This window comes from Capricornis sumatraensis, chromosome X (assembly GCF_032405125.1).
Source record: "Capricornis sumatraensis isolate serow.1 chromosome X, serow.2, whole genome shotgun sequence".
NCBI classification, from domain to species: domain Eukaryota; kingdom Metazoa; phylum Chordata; class Mammalia; order Artiodactyla; family Bovidae; genus Capricornis; species Capricornis sumatraensis.
In genome coordinates, this window is record NC_091092.1 from 107,330,469 (window position 1) to 107,354,019 (window position 23,551).

General features: G+C 34.8%; 1 protein-coding gene across 1 annotated transcript in view; it reads right to left on the reverse strand.

Annotated features, from left to right (window-relative positions):
* Positions 1–23,551, reverse strand: part of CFAP47 (cilia and flagella associated protein 47) — a 504,236-nt gene that overhangs the window by 79,552 nt on the left and 401,133 nt on the right. The window contains exon 59 of the mRNA XM_068963234.1: positions 22,967–23,065. Within this exon, the coding sequence (XP_068819335.1) occupies positions 22,967–23,065 (99 nt within the window). The remainder of the gene's footprint in view (positions 1–22,966; positions 23,066–23,551) is intronic.

The window sequence follows — 23,551 nt, forward strand, 5'->3', positions numbered from 1 at the left end:
TTTCTTTTAAGAGAAAGTATTTTAAACTTAGCATCGAAATTAGCATAATTGTTTCAAAAGCAAAATTTTATGGATCATTTTTTATTAATGTCACCAACACAGAGTGATAGAATCTTTGAGTTCTAATTTAATGGTTCTCATCTATAACCTCCTAGTGAATGTAGCAACATTATGTGAGAAGTCTATAGGAGATGACCTCTCAGCAATCATTTGGACCCATCATCTGATGCCAGTGAAGTGCCAGTGAATTTACTCAGTCGTGTCTGACTCTTTGCGATCCCATGAACTACCAGGCTGCTCCATCCATGGAATTTTCCAGGCAAGAGTACTGGAGTGGGTTGCCATTTCCTTCTCCAGGGCATCTTCCTGACTTGGGGACCAAACCCAGATCTCCTGCATTGCAGGCAGACGCTTTACCATCTGAGCCACCAGGGAAGCCCATCATCTGATGAGCAGTCCCTATTTGATGAGGAGTTCCCATTTCTTATGGTACTCAGTTCCTTCGTGAAACAAAATTAGATCGTTTTTCCTTGTTTGAACCCCTAGTTCCACTGCTTAGAACTATCAGTCTCTGGTTGAAGCTCTGCTCTAGAGTTGTCTAGTTATTTATCAGATACTTGTTACCCATTTCCTGAGCTATGACAAAAGATCCTTCATCAAGAAATATTCATATAAAGAAGTAATCTATATTCTAACATCTTACTAGGAGCATGTTTAATACACCCAAATTATCCAGGTATGATTTAATTATTGCACAATATTTCACAGCAATTACCTATATTCTTATACTTGAGAAAAGCACTTTATTATTATGGCTGAAAATTATTTTGCATTTGTAGATACCTTGCTACAAAACATGTTATCAAGAATGAAGTAGGCCAAACCCAAAAATGTGCTTCCAAGCCACACAGCACCTTATTCAATTTATGCTGATGCTTTGAACCCCATGTGAGACATTCTAATTTCCTCAATATTGTGTCTTGAAGACCACAGTCAAACATTGTAGAATACTGAGATTAATTATACAGTTGGCATTCTAGCCTGCTGGCTTTCTCTTACTGTTTATCATAATACACAAATTTGTTAAATATTCTATGGTTTTACATAAGAGACAGATGATATGGACTTGACTAGTACTCTATCAGTAATTTTTTATAGCCATCAATGCAGGTTAATTTGTGCATTCACTTTATCCCTTCGGTAAGGACTTTTCCAGTTACCCTATTCAAAATTGCACCTGCAACACTATTACTGTCCTTATTGCCGCCTTCTGCCTATTTTCCCCCGCAGTCCTATTTTATCACTATCTGTCTCTCTCTATGAGCATGTAACATCCAGGAACACAGAGATTTTTGCCAGTTTGGCTCCCTGCAATAGCCACAGAACTTAGAATCTTAGCATATGGTAGTTCTTAATAAATATTAGCAACTAAGTGGCCTGAGCAAGGAACCATTCTGGTTGCTGGGGTTACTGTACGAAATGACACAGAAAATATCCCTCACATCATGGTATTTCACTTCTAGTGGAGAAAAGGAAGAGGAATAAATAGGTAACTGTTACATAATGTATTTCAAGTTAATTTTTTAGGGAGAGAGAATTAGCAGAGAGTGCTTTCAGAGAAAATGTCTCCAAAAAGTGACATTTAATGGAGGCTTCAAGGATTTACAGAAAGTTAAATAAGAATTTGGGTGAGAGTGTTCCAAGCAGAAGTGTAAGCAATGTAAAAGCTTAAATAGGAATTGGCTCAGAACGTTGATGCAGTCATTAGCTCAGTGAAGGGTGGGGGAGAGTAGAGATGGTGAGATCAGAAGGAAAAGCATGGATCGCATAATGGTAGGGGGTGGGGGGCGGTTTCTGACCTCACTTCCTAATGCGGAACTGGAAAACATGGGAAGGATTAAATAGCATAGTGATATGATCTAATTTATGTTTTATAAGAAATCATTCTGATTTCTCTTTGGAGGTCAGTGAATAGGGTATAAGACTGAAATACAGGAAGCAGTTGCAATAGTCCAGGTAATGTAGTCTAGGGTGAAAGTGGTGGAGGTGGTAAAACATGATCGGAAATGGGATATATTTTTATGGCTTTGCTATCAGTATTTACTCATGGGCTGGAAATGTGCAATGAGAAAATAAAAGGAATAAAGTATGACACCTAGCTTGTGAAGCACAAGCTGGAATCAAGATTGCTGGGAGAAGTATTAGTAACCTCAGATACATAGAAGACACCATCCTTATGGCACAGAGTGAAGATTTAAAGAGCCTCATTAAAGTGAAAGAGGAGAGTAAAAAAGTTAGCTTAAAACTAAACATTCAGAAAACTAAGATCATGGTATTCGGTCCCATCACTTCATGGAAAATAGATGGGGAAACAGTGAGAGACTTTATTTTTTGGGGTTCCAAAATCACTGCAGATGGTGAAATTAAAAGACTGCAGCCATGAAATTATAAGACACTTGCTCCTTGGAAGAAAAGCTATAACAAACCTAGATAGCATATTAAAAAGCAGAGACATTACTTTGCTGACAAAGGTCCATGCAGTCAAAGCTATGGTTTTTCCAGTAGTCATGTATGGATGTGAGTTGGACTATAAAGAAAGCTGAGCACCAAAGAATTGATGTTTTGAACTATGGTGTTGGAGAAGACTCTTGAGAGTCCCTTGGAATGCAAGTAGATCCAATCAATCAATCCTAAAGGAAATCAGTCCTGAATATTCATTGGAAGGACTGATGTTGAAGCTGAAGCTCTAATACTTTGGTCACCTGATGCGAAGAACTGACTCACTCGAAAAGACTCTGATGCTAGGGAAGATTGAAGGCAGGAGGAGAAGGGGACAAGAGAGGATGAGATGGTTGGATGTCATCACCGACTCGATGGGCATGAGTTTGAGCAAGCTCCAAGAGTTGGTGAGGGACAGGGACGCCCGGCATGCTGCAGTCTATGGGGTCACAGAGTCAGACACGACTGAGTGACTGAACTGAACTGATGATACCTAGATTTTTGGAAAGATAAACTGGATAAATAATGGTGCCATTGACTAAGCCAAAAAAAAAATTATTGGGGGAATAAATTAGCATAGGTGATGAGACAAGTATTCAAGAATAATATTTCATAAGAGATACTTAAAAGATATCCATATGAAGATGAAAACAGGCAGGTGAAACTCAGGAGGAAGCTTAGAGATATAAATTAAGAGGTCATGTGTAGATGGTACATACAAGCCTGAAAAAAAAATGTCCAGGAAGATACTATAACTGGGGAAGAGACTGGACAAAGCCCTAAATGAAGCCATCATCTAGAATTCTAGGAGGAGACAAGAGACAAAAAAGAAGATTCAGAAAGACTGAGAAATGACATGGAAGGAAAACTAAAGCCAAGTGAATGCAATATTTCAAGGAGAAAAAGTCAACTATGCCAAATGCTACTGAGAGATAAACTAACATAGCACTGACCTACAAAGAAACACGCAAGTCGTGATTTCCGAGATAAAAGCAATTTCAGTCAAATTGTCAAGATTAAATCCTCACTGAAATGAGTTTGAGAATTGGAGAAAGAACAAGTTGAGATATTCTATACAGGAAGGGAAACCATCAACAAAATGAAATGGCAACTTAAGGAATAGGAGAAAATATTTGAAAATCATATATCTGATAAGGGATTAATATCCAAAATACATAAAGAATCCATACACTCAATGGCAAAAAACAAACAAACAAACAAACAAAAAACACAAAAAACAAAACCCAAAACAATCTGATCACAAAATGGACAGAATATCTGAATAGGTATTTTTGCAAAGAATACATACAGAAGCCAAGTACATAGAAAGATGTTCAACATCATTAATTATCAAGGTAATGCAAATCAAAAACACAATAAGATATAACCTCACGCCTGTTAGAATGGTTATTATAAAAATGACAAGAGATAAGAAGTGTTGGTGAGAATGCAGACAAAGGGAACCCTGCTCAATGCCCTAAGTGCCCATTGATGAGTGGATAAAGAAAATGTGGGACATGTAGAGTAGCCTTAATAAGGATTGAATTCTTGCCATTTGAAACAATATGGAGTAATCTCAAGTGCATTACACTAGGTAAAATAAGTTAGACAGAGACAGATAATATCATATGATCTCATGCTGCTGCAGCTAAGTCGCTTCAGTCGTGTCCGATTCTGTGTGACCCCATAGACGGCAGCCCACCAGGCTTCTCCGTCCCATGGATTCTCAAGGTAAGAACACTGGAGTGGGTTGCCATTTCCTTCTCCATGCATGCATGCACGCTAAGTCACTTCAGTAGTGTCCAACTCTGTGCGACCCTATGGACAGCAGCCCACCAGGCTCCACTGTCCACAGGATTCTCTAGGCAAGAATACTGGGGTGGGTTGCCATTTCCTTCTCCATGTGATCTCATATGTGAGGTCAAAAACAAAAACAAGCTCATAGATACAGAGAACAGACTGGTGGCTATCGAAGACACATGGGGGAGCAAACTGAGGATGCCGGTCAAAAGGCACAAACTTCCAGCTAAATATCAATAAGTTATGGGGATGTAATATATATCATGGTGACTATAGTTAAAAATAACTTACAGTATATTTGAAAGTTTTAAGACTTTGGCCACCTGATTCTATCATGTATACTATCATGTAAGAATTGAATCGCCAGTCTATGTCTGACGCAGGATACAGCATGCTTGGGGCTGGTGCATGGGGATCACCCACAGAGATGTTATGGGGAGGGAGGTGGGAGGGGGTTTCATGTTTGGGAACACATGTAAGAATTAAAGATTTTAAAATTTAATAAAAAAAAATAAAAAAAAAGAAATCATAAAAAAAAAATAAATCAGAAGGTAGAGCTCAAAAAAAAAAAAAAAAATCAAAGAGCCAACTCATTGGAAAACACCCCGATGCTGGGAAAGATTGAGAGCAGGAGGAGAAGGGGACAACAGAGGATGAGATGGTTGGACGGCATCACCAACTCAATGGACATGAGTTTGAGCAAACTCTGGGAGCTAGTGAAGGACAGGGAAGCATGGCGTGCTGAAGTTCATGGAGTTGGAAAGAGTCGAATACAACTGAGCGACTGAACAACAACAAACAGTATATCTTAGAGGCCTTCATCACAAGAAAAATATTTATTTGTAATATACTGTGTGATGATAGATGTTAACTAGACTTACTGTGGTGATTTTTTTTTGCAATGTATACAAATATCAACCTATTATGTTGTTACACCTGAAACTTATATAATGTTATATGTCAGTTATATCTCAACTTAAACAAGGAAGTAGAGGCAATGAATATAAATAGCTCTTCCTAGGAATTCTTCTTCAAATGTGAAAAGAGCAATGGGTTGGTAGCCACAGAAGTCAACAGATCAAAGATCACTTGTCCTGATACTTCACTCCTTTTCATTATAATTATATAATCATGGTCACACTATATTTCCTGTATTAAGGTAGGAAAAATATATCTCCTACCTCCACTGATATTAAATATAAGTTAATTTGAACAATGGAGTGTGGGTGTAGGTGAAATATGCAAATGCATTACATTTAGATCTTGTGTTCCCTGAGTCTCCATCAGTTAGTGACTCAGCCTTTGCTTGTCTTTTATGGCCTTGACATTTTGGAGAGTATTGATAAGTTATTTTATAAAATACTCCTCAGCTTGAGTTTCTCTGATATTTTCTAGTGGTAAGACGAAGGAAATATATTTTGGGGAATAATATCAGAGAAATTATTTTTCCCGCTCAGTGTCCAATTATCATGGGATACATGATGTTGATATATTTTATTACTGGTCATATTAATCTTTATTAATTGGTTAAAGTGATATCCTCCAGGTTTTCCAATGTGGAGTTAGTATCTCCTTTTTGTATTTAATAAATACTTTGTGGAATTACTTTGAGAAAGTACAAATACTCCTTTTCTCTATGAATTTTTACCTTCTGTTCATCCATCAGTGGACCTGGCTCATACCATTTATGTATTCAGTAATTCTTCAGACCAGACCCCAAAACATTCACTTGATTATATTTGCTTGAATCTAAATATGAGCTTTATCTTCTGTTCATTTGATTTCTATGCTTATGTTTAGCCAATATAAATTAATTTAGTTTTTAGGTATATCTTAAAATCTGTCAGTTTGTATGTAATTTTGTTCTTCCTTCTAAATGATTTTGGAAATTCTACTTCTTTTATCTTTTCATATACATTTTATAATGAGCTTGTCAATACCTACAGAAAAGTCTGATGAGGAATAAACTGGAAATATACTGGATCTATATATCAAACTGGAGATCAGTGACATTTTAACAATATCTGGTCTTCAATCAGTGAACATGCCTATTTATTTAGCTTTATTAGATTTCTTTTGTCAATTTTTCCCACTATTCAGTGTACAGTTCTTATATATAATTGTTTATATTTTTACCTAATACTTACAGGGCTTTTTGTTATAAATGACATTTTTTATGTCAAATTCCAATTGTCCATTGCTAGTATATAAAAATACAACTGGCTTTTGTATATTGACTTGAAGAAGTCATAATTCTACATTTTAAATAAGTATTTTCCTGGATATGAAATTATAGATTGACAGTATTTTTTTTTTCCTTTAATCACTAAAGATGTCATACCATTATCATCTAGATCGCATGGTTTAAGAACATAAGTCCTTATTCTACTTTACATAATATGTCTTTTTTAAAAAAAGAAATTCTGGGGTTTCTCTTCTAGCTCAGTGGTAAAGGATTTGCCATTCAATGCAGGAGACATGGGTTCGATTCCTCCCTGGTCCGGGAAGATGTCACATGCCATGAAGCAGCTAAGCACGTGAACCACAACTACTGAGTCTGTGCTCTACAGCTAGGGGGCCACAACTACTGAGCCCATGTACTGCAACTATTGAAGCCCTCATGCCTAGAGCCCATGCTCTAGAACAAGAAAAGCCTCTCCAATGAGAAGCTGGTGCATGGCAACTAGAGTAGCCTCCGCTCACTGCAACTAAGATCCAGCATAGCCAAAGATAAATAAACAAATAAATTTATAAAAAAGAAAATCTGGCTACCTTCAAGGTTTTCTTTTTGTTGCTTGTTTTTTAGCAGCTTAAATATGATTTGCCAAGGTTGGAAAAAATGTTATTCTCTTTTCAAATATTTCTTCATTTGTGGTATTCTTACAATCTCTCTGCTTTCTTGAATTGCAATTATGTTAGGCTGTCAGTTATTGTTCTATAACTTTTCAATGTTTTCTTTTTTCCTGTCTTGTTAATATTTTCCCTTTGTCTCTAAGTTACTGTAATTTCTGTTAACTACCGCACAATTGCACTCATCTCACATGCTAGTAAAGTAATGCTCAAAATTCTCAAAGCCAGGCTTCAGCAATATATGAACCTTGAACTCCCTGATGTTCAAGCTGGTTTTAGAAAAGGCAGAGGAACCAGAGATCAAATTGACAACATCCGCTGGATCATGGAAAAAGCAAGAGAGTTCCAGAAAAACATCTATTTCTGCTTTATTGACTATGCCAAAGCCTTTGACTGTGTGGATCACAACAAACTGTGGAAAATTCTGAAAGAGATGGGAATACCAGACCACCTGACCTGCCTCTTGAGAAATCTGTATGCAGGCTAGGAAGCAACAGTTAGAACTGGACATGGAACAACAGACTGGTTCCAAATAGGAAAAGGAGTACGTCAAGGCTGTATATTGTCACCCTGCTTATTTAACTTATATGCAGAGTATATCATGAGAAACGCTGGACTCGAAGAAACACAAGCTGGAATCAAGATTGCCAGGAGAAATATCAATAACCTCAGATATGCAGATGATACCACCCTTATGGCAGAAAGTGAAGAGGAGCTAAAGAGCCTCTTGATGAAAGTGAAAGAGGAGAGGGAAAAAGTTGGCTTAAAGCTCAACATTCAGAAAACAAAGATCATGGCATCTGGTCCATCACTTCATGGGAAATAGATGGGGAAACAGTGGAAACAGTGTCAGACTTTATTATTTTGGGCTCCAAAATCACTGCAGATGGTGACTGCAGCCACGAAATTAAAAGACGCTTACTCCTTGGAAGAAAAATTATGACCAACCTAGATAGTATATTCAAAAGCAGAGACATTACTTTGCCGACTAAGGTCTGTCTAGTCAAGGCTATGGTTTTTCCTGTGGTCATGTGTGGATGTGAGAGTTGGACTGTGAAGAAGGCTGAGCACAGAAGAATTGATGTTTTTGAACTGTGGTGTTGGAGAAGACTCTTGAGAGTCCCTTGGACTGCAAGGAGATCCAACCAGTCCATTCTGAAGGAGATCAACCCTGGGATTTCTTTGGAAGGAATGATGCTAAAGCTGAAGCTCCAGTACTTTGGCCACCTCATGTGAAGAGTTGACTCATTGGAAAAGACTGATGCTGGGAGGGATTGGGGGCATGAGAAGAAGGGGACTACCGAGGATGAGATGGCTGGATGGCATCATAGACTCGATGGACGTGAGTCTGAGTGAACTCCGGGAGATGGTGATGGACAGGGAGGCCTGGTGTGCTGCGATTCATGGGGTCGCAAAGAGTCGGACACGACTGAGCGACTGAACTGAACTGAACTGGACTAACTTGAAAATCATAGATTCTCTCTTTGGATGTGTCAAATCTGCCGATGAATCCATCAAGGCATTGTTTATGTATTTTCATTTCTAGCATTTTTGTTATTTTTTAAAATAACTTCCATTCTGCTGCTGAAATTAATTCAATCTGTCATCCTGTCCATCTTTTCCATTCAAAGCTTAAAGCCATAGTAATTTGAATGTCTTCTTAGGTAGTTTGAACATCCGTATGATGTCACAGTTTGGGTCTAATAGTTGATTTGTTTCTTGAGACATGTGTTATTTTCCCCTTGTCATTTGACAAGGGGATATATATCTGTCTCATATATTTTTTAGCTGAGAGTGATACACTTTTGTTCATGTGGGGATAGTTTGCCAAAGAGTTTTTCTTAATGCCTGTTCCACCCTCAGTTTTTGGTCTTCCCTTTGCACTGTACCTCGCATAGGGTCTTCCTCCTGCAACTGTTCAGTGTTACTCGTTTTGCAATTGCTTGTTAACCTTGCGGTAGTAGTGGTGAGGCCAGTGTTCTCTGTGGTTCTAATTAAGCTTGATTGTCATGCAGTCACCATATCCTCTGTTTTGAGGGATGTGATTTTCTTACTTGTACTGTTCTTCTGCTAGCTGTTGCCCTATGTCTTACATAAATCCCTGCTCTCCCCCAAGAGTAGAAGTTTTTTCTTTTTCTTTTTTCCCCTCTGACCTTACTCTAGCTGAAATGGGTTTTTACCTATGCTCTAAGGGCTTACCTATGCTCTAAGAACAATATTTGTTTTTCTTCACCATGAAGGGTAAGGCTTTTGTTTCATAGCAATATAAGAAAGAGAGTCCAGGAATATTTTCATGCCTTTCTCAGAGAAGCTGCAGGCCCCTCCTCTAAGTCTGTACCACAAAGGATAATCTTTCAAAGTTTCTCCAGTTTTTTCTGGAGTGCCAGTGGGATTTTAGGGGGTTAAGCTACTAAGAGGATGTCACTGTCAATCTATCTTTAGCCCTTGGGATAAAAATTATGACCTTCCAGTTTTCTCATCTTTTCATTATTTTTGACTGTGAACAGTGCTTTTTTTCCAAAGCTAAACATTTAAACATCACTGAGCAGAACATGGAAATGCCAAGTGACAGATTTTTAAAATTAGAAAACTTAAAAGGTCGAGAAGAAGTTTCTTGCCTAAGGTTATATTAATTGGTGGCAGAGTTGAGTTTCATTGTAACCGTATCAGCTAAACACTATTTCTACGAACCATTTACTGGGTCATTAAAATATTTTAGTACAAAGAAACTTTCTCTGAAATATATTTCTCTTAATAGAATTTATGATAATGGAATTTTGTTTATACAGTGATACTTAAAGAAGTGCTCATTTTAAATCTATTTTGGTCTATTTCTCTTCTGTAGACCTTTATTTTAATTTCTAAGGTCACATTAGTGAAAATCTGTTTTAAATGTGGCAGTTTTACTTCTAGGTAAAATGGACTTTAACTGGAAAAAAATTAGTTATATATTCTTTTAAGATATCAGTGCTTTATACTTCACTAAATATCCAGGGAGTGATCATTGAGAAAACATGGTTGTTATCTTTACAACTATTATATTCTAAAACACAAATTCTTTGAGTATATAACTTCTATTGATCATAGCAAGGATTTCCAAATTAGAATAACATCAATATTAATAACGAAACTAGTGGCAACAATAATAAGAGCAAAATTATTACCCTATAAATCTGTATATCCCTCTACATGTATAAAATGCTTTGAGATAGAGTTTTGTCTTTACATTTATTATCTAGATTAATGCTGAATTAGAATACTATCTTGTCAAATCAACATTGGTATATAATTCACATTGCTTAAAGATAAACTTTCTCATTTTGAGGATTATGTATAATGCTTTATATAAACCTATAATAATATAAAAAGAAGGAAAACCATATATTTTTATTCTGGAGAAGGATTTTGGCTTTCATTCACTGGCAATAATATAATTGAGTTGGAACTATGAAATTCTCTTGAGAATTTTGTTAAATTAAACCATTTCATGAAAATAAGCATTTAAGGTAAATGATGTGTCAGTATTTAAAGACTATAGACAGGTAATATAAGAAGAAAAATAAAGTACTTATCCATAAGCACATAAAAAACTACAAGAATTACTGTTTTAAGATGGTTTAATGATAGAATTTTGTTCTTACTTCCCAAATACACTGATGATGGGCTATTTTTAAAACAACATCTAAATTTCTGGTTTCTTCTATATCATATTGAGAATAGAGAAAGTGACTAGTCAGATATAAATACACACCATAAATATCACAAATTTTTAAAAAAGTACTGGCTAGTTATAACCAAATTACTGAAACAACATATAGAATGACTATAAAGAAATCTTGAAGTACATATTTATGAATGTTATCTTATTAACATATGCTTTGATTAACTAAAATACTATATAATATTAAATATATTAAAGAATTAATATACTCAAATATGCATCAATATATTATAATCATGATACTATTTCTTCATATAAATTAACTTATACATAATTATTGATTTAAATTTAAATAATTAATATATAATATACAATTTATATATTAATATTGTTCCCATTCATTGGGAAAGCACTGGATTATTTTGTAAATGATACAGTCACAATGGATATCTAGCTAAAGGAAAAACAAATAGGAAAACCTGCACACTAAATATAAAGATAAGTTCTAGATGAATTACATATTTAAATATACATATTTTAAAACTCTACAAGAGGTTAGAAAAAAAAATTAGTAGTCTATTTGCACAATGTTTGAAGGAGAAAATCTTTCTAACCAAGATAGGTGACTCAGGGAATAGAAAAGAAAGGGCTATTCAATGATAAAATTGCAAAACAAAGAAAAAACCTATGGGAAAATTCTATAATCAAACACAACAAACAAATAATAGATTGAAAGAAGCTATCACCCAGGGACGTATCAAAAATGTTTTCTAAATTGAATAGGAGGCAACACTTCCAAATCCATTCTATGAAGCCACCAGTACTCTAATATCAAAACCAGATAAAGATAAAGAAAAAAAAATTATAGGCCAATATCTTTCAAGAATGTAGATGTAAAAATACTCAATAAAACATTAGCAAAATCAGTTCCACAATACATATAAAAGGATCATGATCTAGTTGGATTCATTCAGGGTTGCAAGGATGGGCTGACATATACAAGTCAATCAATGTTATACATCATATCAGCAGAAGAAACAACAAAACTACATGATTATCTCAACAGATGAAGAAATACTGTTTGACAATATACATACTTTTATATTATTAAAATGCCCATACTACCCAAAGCAATCTATAGATTTAATGTAATCCCTATCAAAACACCCATGACATTTTTCACAGAACTAGTAGAACAAATAATTCTAAAATTCATATGGAGCAACAAAAGATCCAGAATTGCCAAAACAATCCTGAGGGAAAGGAACAAAGTTGGAAGCACAGTCCTTCAGACTATACTACAAAGCTACAGTAATCAACACAATGTGGTTTCAACACAAAACAGACACATAGATCAATGTAATAGAGCAGAGAGCCCCAAAATAATTCCAATCCACACATCTGTGATCAATTAATCCACAACAAAGGAGACAAGAAAATACAATGGAGGAAAGACAGTCTCTTCAACAGGTGGTGTTGGGAAAGCTACACATAAATCAATGAAATTAGAATACCTCCTTACATTATATGGGCTTCCCAAGGGGCTCAATGGTAAAGAATCTGCCTGCTATTGCAGGAGACACAAGAGATGCAGGTTCAATCTCTGGGTTGAGAAGATCTGCTAGAGGAGGCTGTAGTGACCCACTTCAGTATTCCTGCCTGGAAAACTCCATAGTCAGGGGAGCCTGGTAGTCCATAGGGTCACAAAGAGTCAGACATGACTGAGCAACTGTGAATGAGCACACACAGTTGCATCACACACACAAATAAACCCCAAATGGCTTAAAAATCTAAATATAAGGCTTGACATCATAAAATTCCTAGAAGAGAACATAGGCAAAACATTCTCTGACATAAATTACAGCAATATTTTCTTAAGTCAGTCTCCCAAGGCAAAAGAAATAAAAGCAAAGTAAGCTAATGAGACATAATCAAACTTAAAAGCACTTGTACTGCAAGGGAAACTATTAACAAAATGAAAAGACAACCTATGAAATGGGAGAAAAGACTTGCAAATGATGTGACTGACAAGGGATTAATCCCTGAAATATACAAACAGCTCAACACTGAAGAAACAAACAACCCAACCAAAAATTAGGCAGAAGATCTAAATATACATTTCTCCAAAGAAGACATACAGATTCCAACAAGCACATGAAAAGATGTTCAGATCACTAATTATTAGAGAAATGCAAATCAAAACCACAATGAGGTATCACCTCACACTGGTCAGAATAGCCATCATCAAAAAACCTACAAATAATAAATGCTGAAGAGAATGTGAAGAAAAGAGAACTCTCCTACACTGCTGGTGGGAAAGTAAACTGGTATGGTCACTATAGAAAACAGTATAGAATTTCCTTAAAAAAAAAAAAAACTAAAAATAGAGTTTCCATATGATCTAGTAATCCCACTGTTGGGCATATATCCAGAAAAGATAGAAACTCTAATTTGAAAAGATATATGCACCCCAGTGTTCATAGAACACTATTTACAATAACCAGGACATGGAAAAAACCCAAGTGTCCAACAACAGATGATTGGCTTAAGAAGATGTGACATATACACACACACACACAATGGAATGCTGCTCAGCCATAAAAAGAACTATTGTCATTTGCAGCAATATAGATAAACATAGAGAATATTACACTTAGTGAAGTAAGTCAGACAGAAAAAAAATATTAAGGACATCACATGTGGAATCTAAAAATAATACAAATGAATCTATATATAGAACAGAAATAAACACATAGACACAGAAAACAAATTTTGGGTTACCAAGGAAAAAAGGGAGGATAGGAGGGATAAATTAGAAGTATGTGATTAATGGATACAAACTAGTATACATAAAATAGATACAACAAGGATTTATTATAGTACATATGGAACTATATTCAATATCTTATGATAAACTATCACTTTCTGGTACAACTGAAACAATATTGTAAATCAACTGTACTTCAATTAAAAAAAGGTTTTGAACTGATGACATGAAAAAGTTTTGCAAATTAATGGCAGATGTAAAACAACCTAATATCATTTAAAATGGGCAAAAGTTATGAAAATACAATTTACATGAAGCCAAATGTAAACACTAATGTTAGGTCTGAAAGTTCTGCTTCCTGGAACCCAATGCGTTTCTTACAATGATTAACTGAATGGCATCATGTTGACAACAGAGACATCAATTTTCAAAGAAAGGAGATGCTACCTAACATTTATCTGTCTACCTATACATCTATATTTAAATAAAGCTAAATTTGAATTTTTTAAGTTACATGAAAATGACTAAAATTATATTTGATTAGTTTCAGTTAGATATAGACAATTATGTGGAAAAAGAAAGGCCTGATGTTTTAAAGAAAAATATAAATAGACCAACATGGTTAAATGTATCTTCTCTATGTGCTTTTCTGCCAGGAATCTTTAACCAGAAGTAGGATTCCCTAACATTGAGATTGCTCTGCAGACAACAATTTAAATTGAGGCTCTAAATCTTTTCTTTTAAATCAAAGATAAAATTTAATTAGCTCTTACAGAAATTATTTACATTGTGTAAAATGTTTTGTATAGTGTGCTAATCTTTTTACCACTGCATCATGGAATATCATGAGTAATAAAGTAATATGATAGTCATTATATGAGCACTTTTAATTATATTCATCTTTCTCCTTAAAATGATTGAAGGTTTTTTATTTTGAGCAAAGTGTTACTTTCAGTAAAGCCTTTTAGTTATCTAGGAAGCAATAAGATAAAATATAATAGTGAGCTTTTATACTTAAAATAAGGAAGAAATTATTAAGTATAAATAATCATAAAGGTATTTTATATTATGTGACAACAAACTATATTTTCTATTGCACTTGTCAAAAAGAATAAGATATATTGCCAATACTATCTCTATTCTTAAAAGGTGATCAAAATTAGTTTTAAGCATGATTTGCCCATTAGAACACTTGTAAAATATTTTAAAAATAAAATTTAAATGTTTTTGAAGGCACAAAGCTGATGAACTAGTGAAAATACATAAAATGACACTAATACAAAGATTTAATATCACAGAAATGTCATTTCTTTCTACATATATAAAGTTGCAATTTAAATTATAACTTTAAAATAATCCCAGTAAATATTTTCTCAGGTTTTCTCTAGAGGTAGTCAAGTTTATTATAAGGTTCATACAGATAAATAAACAGGGATAATAGCCAATAAAATCTTAGAAAGGAAAAGCAATATGACAGCGTTATCTTCAATGCATACTAAAGCACATTATAAAGCCTCTCTAATTGAAACAGTGTAATTTGGACTCTAAAAGACATATCAGTGGAATAGCAGAGATAATTCAGAAAGAACTGAAGTACATATGGCAGTTTAGTCTATGATAATGCTGGCATGTGAAATCAGTAGGGATAAATGAGCTTTTAAATAAATCTTAAAGAAATATAGTAGACAGCGATTTGGATAATTTAGATGAAGAGAAACACCATATTCTTGGATTCAAAAACTCAATAACTTAGTATTTCTAAGATGACAGTTGCTCACAAATTAACATATAGTTTCAATACATTTAAATTAAAGTCCTCACAAGGGAACATGTGTATATCTGTGCTCCTGTGTGTGTTTGGTAATTACTAGCTGATTCTGAAATGATTATGAAAGTCCAAAGCATCTAGAATAACTATGACAATCTTGAAGAAGAGGAAAAATGTGAAGGCTTTATGTTACTACATATTAAGACTTGCCATATGGTAGTTGAGATACATGGTATTGGTGCAAAAACATATGAACAGACAACTAGAACGGAACAGAATCCAGAAAAAAAAAAACAAAACTCATACACATTCTGTCAATGGATTTAAGAGAAAAGTGTAACTGCAATTTCAGTAAGGAAAGGATGACTTTTTCTATAAATGGTGATAGGACAATTATGTATACATAATGAATAATATTGCTTTCAAATTGTAGCACTGGAAAAGACTCTTGAGAATCCCTTGGACTGTAAAGAGATCAAACCAGTCTAAAGGAAATCAAAACTGAATACTCATTGAAAGGACTGATGCTGAAGCTGAAGCTCTAATACTTCGGCCACCTGGTGTGAAGAGCTGACCCACTGAAAAAGACACTGATGCTGGGAAAGATTGATGACAGGAAAGAAGAGGGTAACAGAGGATGAGATGGTTGGACAGTGTCACTGATTAATGGACATGAATTTGAGCAAACTCCAGGAGATAGTGAAGGACAGAGGAGCCTGGCATGCTGCACTCCATGGGGTCACAAAGAGTCAGGGCACGACTTAGTCACTGAATAATAACAAAAAATGAATAAAATGAACCTTGATTCTGACATCTTATCATATTTAAAATTATTGAGATAAGTATCAGGAAAAGTGAACAATAATGCTTCTACTAAAAAGAAGATATATCTTTATGACTTTATGCCCCAAGCTATCAAGATTATTGCCAATATACAGTGCCTAGATATCAACTTTTTGGGAGAATTGCCTTCAGCAGAAGAGAGTCACCTGACCCAGTTAAACTCCTTTCCAGGATTAGACTACATTTCATGATGAATTGATGGGGTTGGGGTGGGAGGGATGGGTGTGAGGAAATGAGATGTAAAATCCTGGCCTCCTCATCTCCAATTGGGGAGACTCTGAAGAGCTCTCCTTGTTTCAGCGCTTGCCAAGGTGTGAGCTGACACTTTTGTCCTCACCTCCCTCTGTTCAGTTTTGTTTCATCCTCTCTCTCCCAGTGCTGCAGATCCTCATATACTGCCCACTAGTACACTTCCTGTACACCAACCTCCTTCTCAGAGACTGCTTTCCAGGAAGACTTGTTTTTTTTTTTTTTTTTTTTACAAGAGTGGCATTTATGATATTCTGAGTGAAACTTGGACATATATTTAAAGTTTTCATTTTATTTTTACTGATATTTTATAGCTATCTTCTGTTTAAAACAGTATTGCATAATTGGGTAAGAGTCCAAGTCCTACATTCTAATGCAAGTTCCAGCACATACTGTGAGTGTGATCCTGGATATAACTTATCAGCATAAGTTACACATCTCAGTATACTCATCTCTAACACAGTGCTATTAATGGAATCTATCTCCTAGGGTTCTTGTGAAGACTAAATGAATTGATATTTATATAAAGTGTTTAGTTCCTGGAACAGAGTACATTGTACAGCTCATGACAAGTGACACTGTCACTTGTAGTTGATGAAAATTAAAATCATTTCTCTCCTGTTTCACCTAAAAAGCAGTTTTCAGAAGAAAAATAACTGCTATTTATTGCTTTATTTGTTTTTCAGAAATATATTTCCTGGCATGTACTGTCAGTGTGCTAGATCCTATTTCATCTAAAACTGAGAAAATCAGGAATTCATCTTTGCATTTACCTATTTTCACCTATGCAAATAATACTAATAACCAATACTTGTATGTAATTTTAATGTTTAGACATTTCATCACATGCACAACTGCATTTGCTCAAAAAATATCTTATCAGGAAAAGAAAATATCTTATTAGGTAAAATTGATTTCTACTTTTTCTGATTTCTAAAACAGGGTCTAGAGAGTACAGAAACCAGCTCAAGCTAACACAACTTTTCCACATTGCAGTAAAAAAAAAAAAAAAAAAAAAAAAAGGATCAAGGGGGAGAAAACAAACAAACAGAACACAGATTCTCACACTGCAAGTCTAATGTCCTATTCCTGCAGTGTGGCTCCCTTCCTAAAGCCCTAGGTCTAACTTTACACATATATAGATTTGTACTTATTCCCTAGTGCTACACTATGATATATAATGCTAATCTATGCCCCCCTCCCTTTTTCTTAACTAACACAGTCAGAGGATCCATGAAAATGTTCCAGCTAAGATTTTGTTTTTCTCAAGAGTTTAATCTTGATTTTCCTTCAGTGACATTTGAATACTTACTAGTAAAAGAGGAAAGAAATACTGCAACTCTTATACATGTCTCAGTGTTATAGAAGGATGTCTTCTGAGATCACAATTCACCTATACTCTTGTCTCATTCTTGGTTACTTGACCTAATTAGATGTGTAGACAAGAATGAGTTTCAAAGTGAAAACCTGGCAGGTTAAGATTCTCCACTGACAGGAAGACCTTTTTTTTCCTCCTCCTGTCTACTTCCTGTCACCAGTTTTGACAAAAAGATAACAAAAGAACAGTGAAACTACTAAAAACAAAATGAAGTATTTAGCTATTGATATCTATAGCTTCCCTTGAGGCTCAGCTGGTGAAGAATCTGCCTGCAATGCAGGAGACCTGGGTTCGATCCCTGCATTGGGAAGATCCCCTGGAGAAGGGAAAGGCTACCCACTTCAGTATTCTAGCCTAGAGAATTCCATGGACTGTATAGTCCATGGAGTTGCAAAGAGTTGGACACGACTGAGTGACTTTTCCTTTTCCTTTCCCTTTCATCTATAGCTTAGTATAGAACTCAGTCTAAGGAAGAAAAATTCTAGAAAAAAAAAATGTTTCCTTTGTGGAATGAAATGGATGTGAACATCTTTTTCCAATGTAAAAAATAGTTTCAATGGCTAGGGTTGTTGCCTTGGTTTCTATTTTTATATCTATCCATCCATCCATCCATCCATCTATCCATCTATCAATCCATTCACCCACCCATTCAATTTTACTAAGGGATTTTATAAATGCAAAGGAACTTACAATTTCAGAAAGAACTAATATGATTTAATATGAGGAGTATTTGCAAAAATTATTTTTATCCATGTCCTTCTGTCATTATATAGACCAAAATGTTGGTAAAGTCAGGTTGTGATTGGGATGATGCATAGACAAGCTTACCATAGACTGAAGCAGCAACATTCAGAACTGAGGAATATATACTAGTCTTACCAGCTGTTACTTGGTTTCCCTTTAATGTCTAGCATTTAACTGAATTGAACTGAATGCACTGTCACATTACATGGCAAACTGGACAATGCAAGTTCAGAACCTCACCACTCAATCAGTTCATCTGAGAGCATGCAGATGTAGAAAGACTTATTTTTAAGGCTACAAATGCTTTATATAGTATATGAGGCAATTTTTGCAATACAGTCAAAGAATTCCAAAGTCTTTAAAAAGCCAATAGCACTGTAAGAAACAGAGATCCCATTTCTGTCGTACTTTTAGTGTTTATGTTATCCAACTCATCCTTAACACTAATATTATATCATATAAGAATATCAGAACAAATAGGAAGTTTCTTGAAAATAAACAATCCTCTTTGGAAATTTTATTTTATAGAGCAGCAGGGAATATATTTTGAAATGTTAACCCATTGCACAGACACGGTGTCCACTGTTAGATGAAAAATCCAGCAGAAGACTGCATTAAATTTAAAAACCATTTGAAGACAGCATTAACAATATAAATTATAACTAAGAAGGTACATTTGTAATTTTTATATTTTTAAAATCTGAAAATTTTTATGGAACACAAAATGTTGGTCTCTGTGTTGCACAGAAATTACATTATATATAATTCTTAATGAATTATTTAGGTTTTAATTTGAAAATGTCTTAAAAATTACTTGCTGCAGAATAAGGACCCAGGAATAAAAAAAAAAGGAAGCATAAAAAAAATGAGCAAAGTCATTTCCATATAAAATAGTTCAAAATTAGTAAAAAAGATGGAAATTTTACAAACTAATTCAATAAGATTGCTGACTCTGGTAAGAGAAACAATTTCCATAATCTCCATATTCAACTCTATGTTTACAGTGAATGATTCCCTGCCATTTTATTAATTTTTTACGTTTTGACCACCATTACACAATATTTATATTATTTAAATAAAAGTACTGCCAATGGAAACTTGTTTTTTTTCAAGCAAAAATAAACTTCATTAATATTTATAAATACTATATGCAAAAATATTAAGGAAATTATTGGTCCTGGATAAGAAGATTAAATATTATAAAGGTGCAGTTCCTCCCAAATTTGTCTATAGGTTTAATGTAATTTCAATCCAGTTGTTTATTGGGACTTTTAAGGACTTGTTTATTAGTTGTTCTAATTTTTTTTTCTATAAGGATAAAGAGATGATAAAAGGAAAGGAATGATTGAAATGACAATGAGAAAATATAAATAAAATAAGAAAACATAAACCTGTAGGATTTAAACTGTATGGCATTGGGAAAAGACCTGAAATACAGATCTGTGTAGCAGAGTATACATGATCTGAATATAGAATATCACATTGCAAAAATAAATCACAACAAAATAATAACTATCATTTAATTAAAAGATAGAAATCTTGCCTCTTAAGGGGAGGATCAAATTAGATTGTAATTTCATAGTATAAAAATAAAAATCTGGATAAATTAAAGGAGAAAATGAAAAAGATGCCTACCTACCTGTAACTCCTTCCCCATTATAAATAAAGGAGAAGAAAAAAGAAAATAGAGGTAAATTTTCAACTTATTTACAATGTACAAAGGCTTTGAAAGTGTAAAATCAATTGAAGAAATGAGAAAAGAAGAAAACGTCTCATATTAATGGGTTAGTAAAATTGAAATATAAGCAGACATATAAATAGTTACTACAAAAACAAAGTTGTTATTTGGCATTAAGGTGGTTTCTAATTTTTTTGTTGTTATAAATAACTCAATATCAAACATCTCTGTGAGTAAATAATTCATCTTCTGCTTATTTCTTGAAAATATCTCATCAGAAATGGAATTACTGTGTCAAAAAAGTGCTAATTTCTAAGCTTCGTTATATATATTACACAAACTGATTTTCAGCAACTGAGAGAGTTAATTCTTAGGTAGGTTGATAAGAAGTCTGGGGAGGAGGAGGAGGAGGAGGAGGAGGAGGGGGAGGAGGAGGGGGAGGAGGAGGGGGAGGAGGAGGGGGAGGAGGAGGGGGAGGAGGAGGGGAGGAGGAGGGGGAGGAGGAGGAGGAGGAGGAGGAGGAGGAGGAGGGGGAGGAGGAGGGGGAGGAGGAGGAGGGGGAGGAGGAGGAGGGGGAGGGGGAGGAGGAGGAGGGGGAGGAGGAGGAGGGGGAGGGGGAGGAGGAGGAGGGGGAGGGGGAGGAGGAGGAGGGGGAGGAGGAGGAGGGGGAGGAGGAGGAGGAGGAGGGGGAGGAGGAGGAGGGGGAGGAGGAGGAGGAGGAGGAGGAGGGGGAGGAGGAGGGGGAGGAGGAGGAGGGGGAGGAGGAGGGGGAGGAGGGGGAGGAGGAGGAGGAGGAGTTCGGTGGGAGGAGGGGGAAGAGGAGGAGAAAAGGACAAACTTTTCTTTTTAACATCCCTTCATCTTAATCATGTAATTTTTTTCTTTTTTTCTTTAAGGCCAGAGCTAATGATTACACAACAAAACAACCCATCTTGCTCAAGGATATGTTTTGCCTTAAACTCTGTACCAATGATTATATAACAACAACATATCTTGTTCAAGAACATGTTTCTTGTCATCTTAAACTGTATGTTGTGAGAGTGGGTCTGGTAAGATCTTTACAACCTTGAAATATTCTTTTGATTTACTGTAATAACTGAAAAAGTATATAGCTCCCTTGCTGAGATTAGAGAGGGGGGTACTCTCTGCCCCAACTCTGATGTCTATGTTAGAAGCTTTCTCTGTCTTTTTTCACCGTAATAAAACTTGTGTCACACAAGAACTCGGAGTGATCAAGCCTGCCCCTGATCCTGAAGCTAAACTCTCTTCTTCAGAGATCATGAATCCAACATCAATCACTGTAAGCTATAACAATTATGTAATGATTTGGTGATCCAGCTCTTTGCATCCAACTCTTTGTGACCCGATGGACTGTAGCCCGTCAGGCTCCTCTGCCCATGGGATTTCCCAGGCAAGAAAAACTGGAGTGGGTTGCCATTTCCTGCTCCAGGGGATCTCCTCAAGCCAGAGATCAAAAACACATCTCTTGTGTCTCTATACTTCCCTAATCAGTATTTGTGGAGAAGGAAATGGTAACCCATTCCAGCATTCTTGCCAGGGGAAATCTCATGGATAGAGGAACCTGGCAGGCTATATAGTCCATGGGTTACAAGAGTCAGACATGACTGAGTGAATAAACACACACACACACACACACACACACACACACACACAAAATCTGTATTTGTTCCTATTTCATTGAAACAGGAAAATTTTTTATAAAAGAAAGGAAAAAGAAAACTTAGATAGTTACAATTTAATTAATATCTATTTGAATATTAGTGACCCTGAACTTATTTTTAGTCATTGTTTGGCCATCTTCACTTTCTCTTTTGTGAGCTGCAGTTCATACTTCTTTCAATATATTGCAAAGAAACAGAAAACAAAGATGCTGAAATTAGATATACAGTAGTCTGGCTTTGTTAGCAAATAACTGTTTTGATGTATAAGTTAATTTTTCTGAACTGCAATCTCCTTGATTCAATAAGAATAACACCTAAAACATGGAGTTGTTGTATCAAATTAAATAAATTAATAAGATTCAGAATGCTGATATAAATGATGAGTAAAAATAAAAGAAAGTCATGAACCCACTTATATTTAAATGTCAGTAGTAGTTACTGATTGTAGCCATTATTTTTAAATTAAGATAATCTGTATATAATCATATTTACAATAATTATGAAGACTTTTTTCAATTAAAAATATTTTAAGCAAAGTCATAGCTTGTGAGCTTTAGATTTTTAAGCAACTTCATTATTTCTTATGCCTTATAATTTTTTTCTATTCATCAATATTCAAATGGGATGACTAATATATACACACCCTATAATACATTTTCACGGAATTGTCAGCTTTGCGAAGACGGAATTATTTTTCATAAGTGTAAGCAACTTTAGCATACTAGGTATTTTTAATTTTCCAAAATCTTTGACTTACACACTTATGTATTAAGTGATGTGACATTCAACTATTCAAAATCTCAGAGGTAACATTTTTTTACAAGTTGTTTCATGCATTATGGAATGAAAAATGAAGATGTGATGACTATACATAAAGATTATATATTCTGTATTTTTCTGTCAACGTACTAAAAAAACTTGTGAAAATTTTTAACTTGTATATTTCATTTTCATTAAATATTTATTAAGACAATAAGACATATATTTATCATCTCTGAAATGTGACAGCATATAGAATGACAGAATATAAAGGCAGAAATCCCATACCTTTTGTGTGAGTCACACCACTAATCTTGAAGGCAGAAGTCTCCTCCATGAAGCTGTCGCAGATTTGAGCCACGACAAGACGTTTGGGCTTTTCCTCACCTAATCAAAGTATAAAGAGATAACAGACTTCAGTGTCACATTCAAGAGGACAAAAACCAGTGGAGACTGAAATAGAATCAAAATTTCCTTTTAATGGGAAATTTTCAGACCATTTTTCAAGGTATATTTAAGATTAGATTTAAATGACATTCCTGAAGCAGATATTCATCACTATTAATAGTTTTCTCTATAATATTAAAAAATCAACTTATAAACTCAACTCATAAATTCTTAGAATTTTCATTTAAACTATTCAAATTAAAAGATACTAAAGAGATCATGTTTGAGTCCACCATCTAAAAATAGATTATAGAAAATAAATAAATAATAAAAACAGATCATAGTAGTTAATAATTATACATGCATAAATACACACTTTTGCAGTGTTAATAATTTAAACTAACCACTACAAAAATCAATCAATTATTCAAAATGTGCTTATGGGTTATATAATAAGTACTTGCTTTTAGTGCTACCATGTATAAA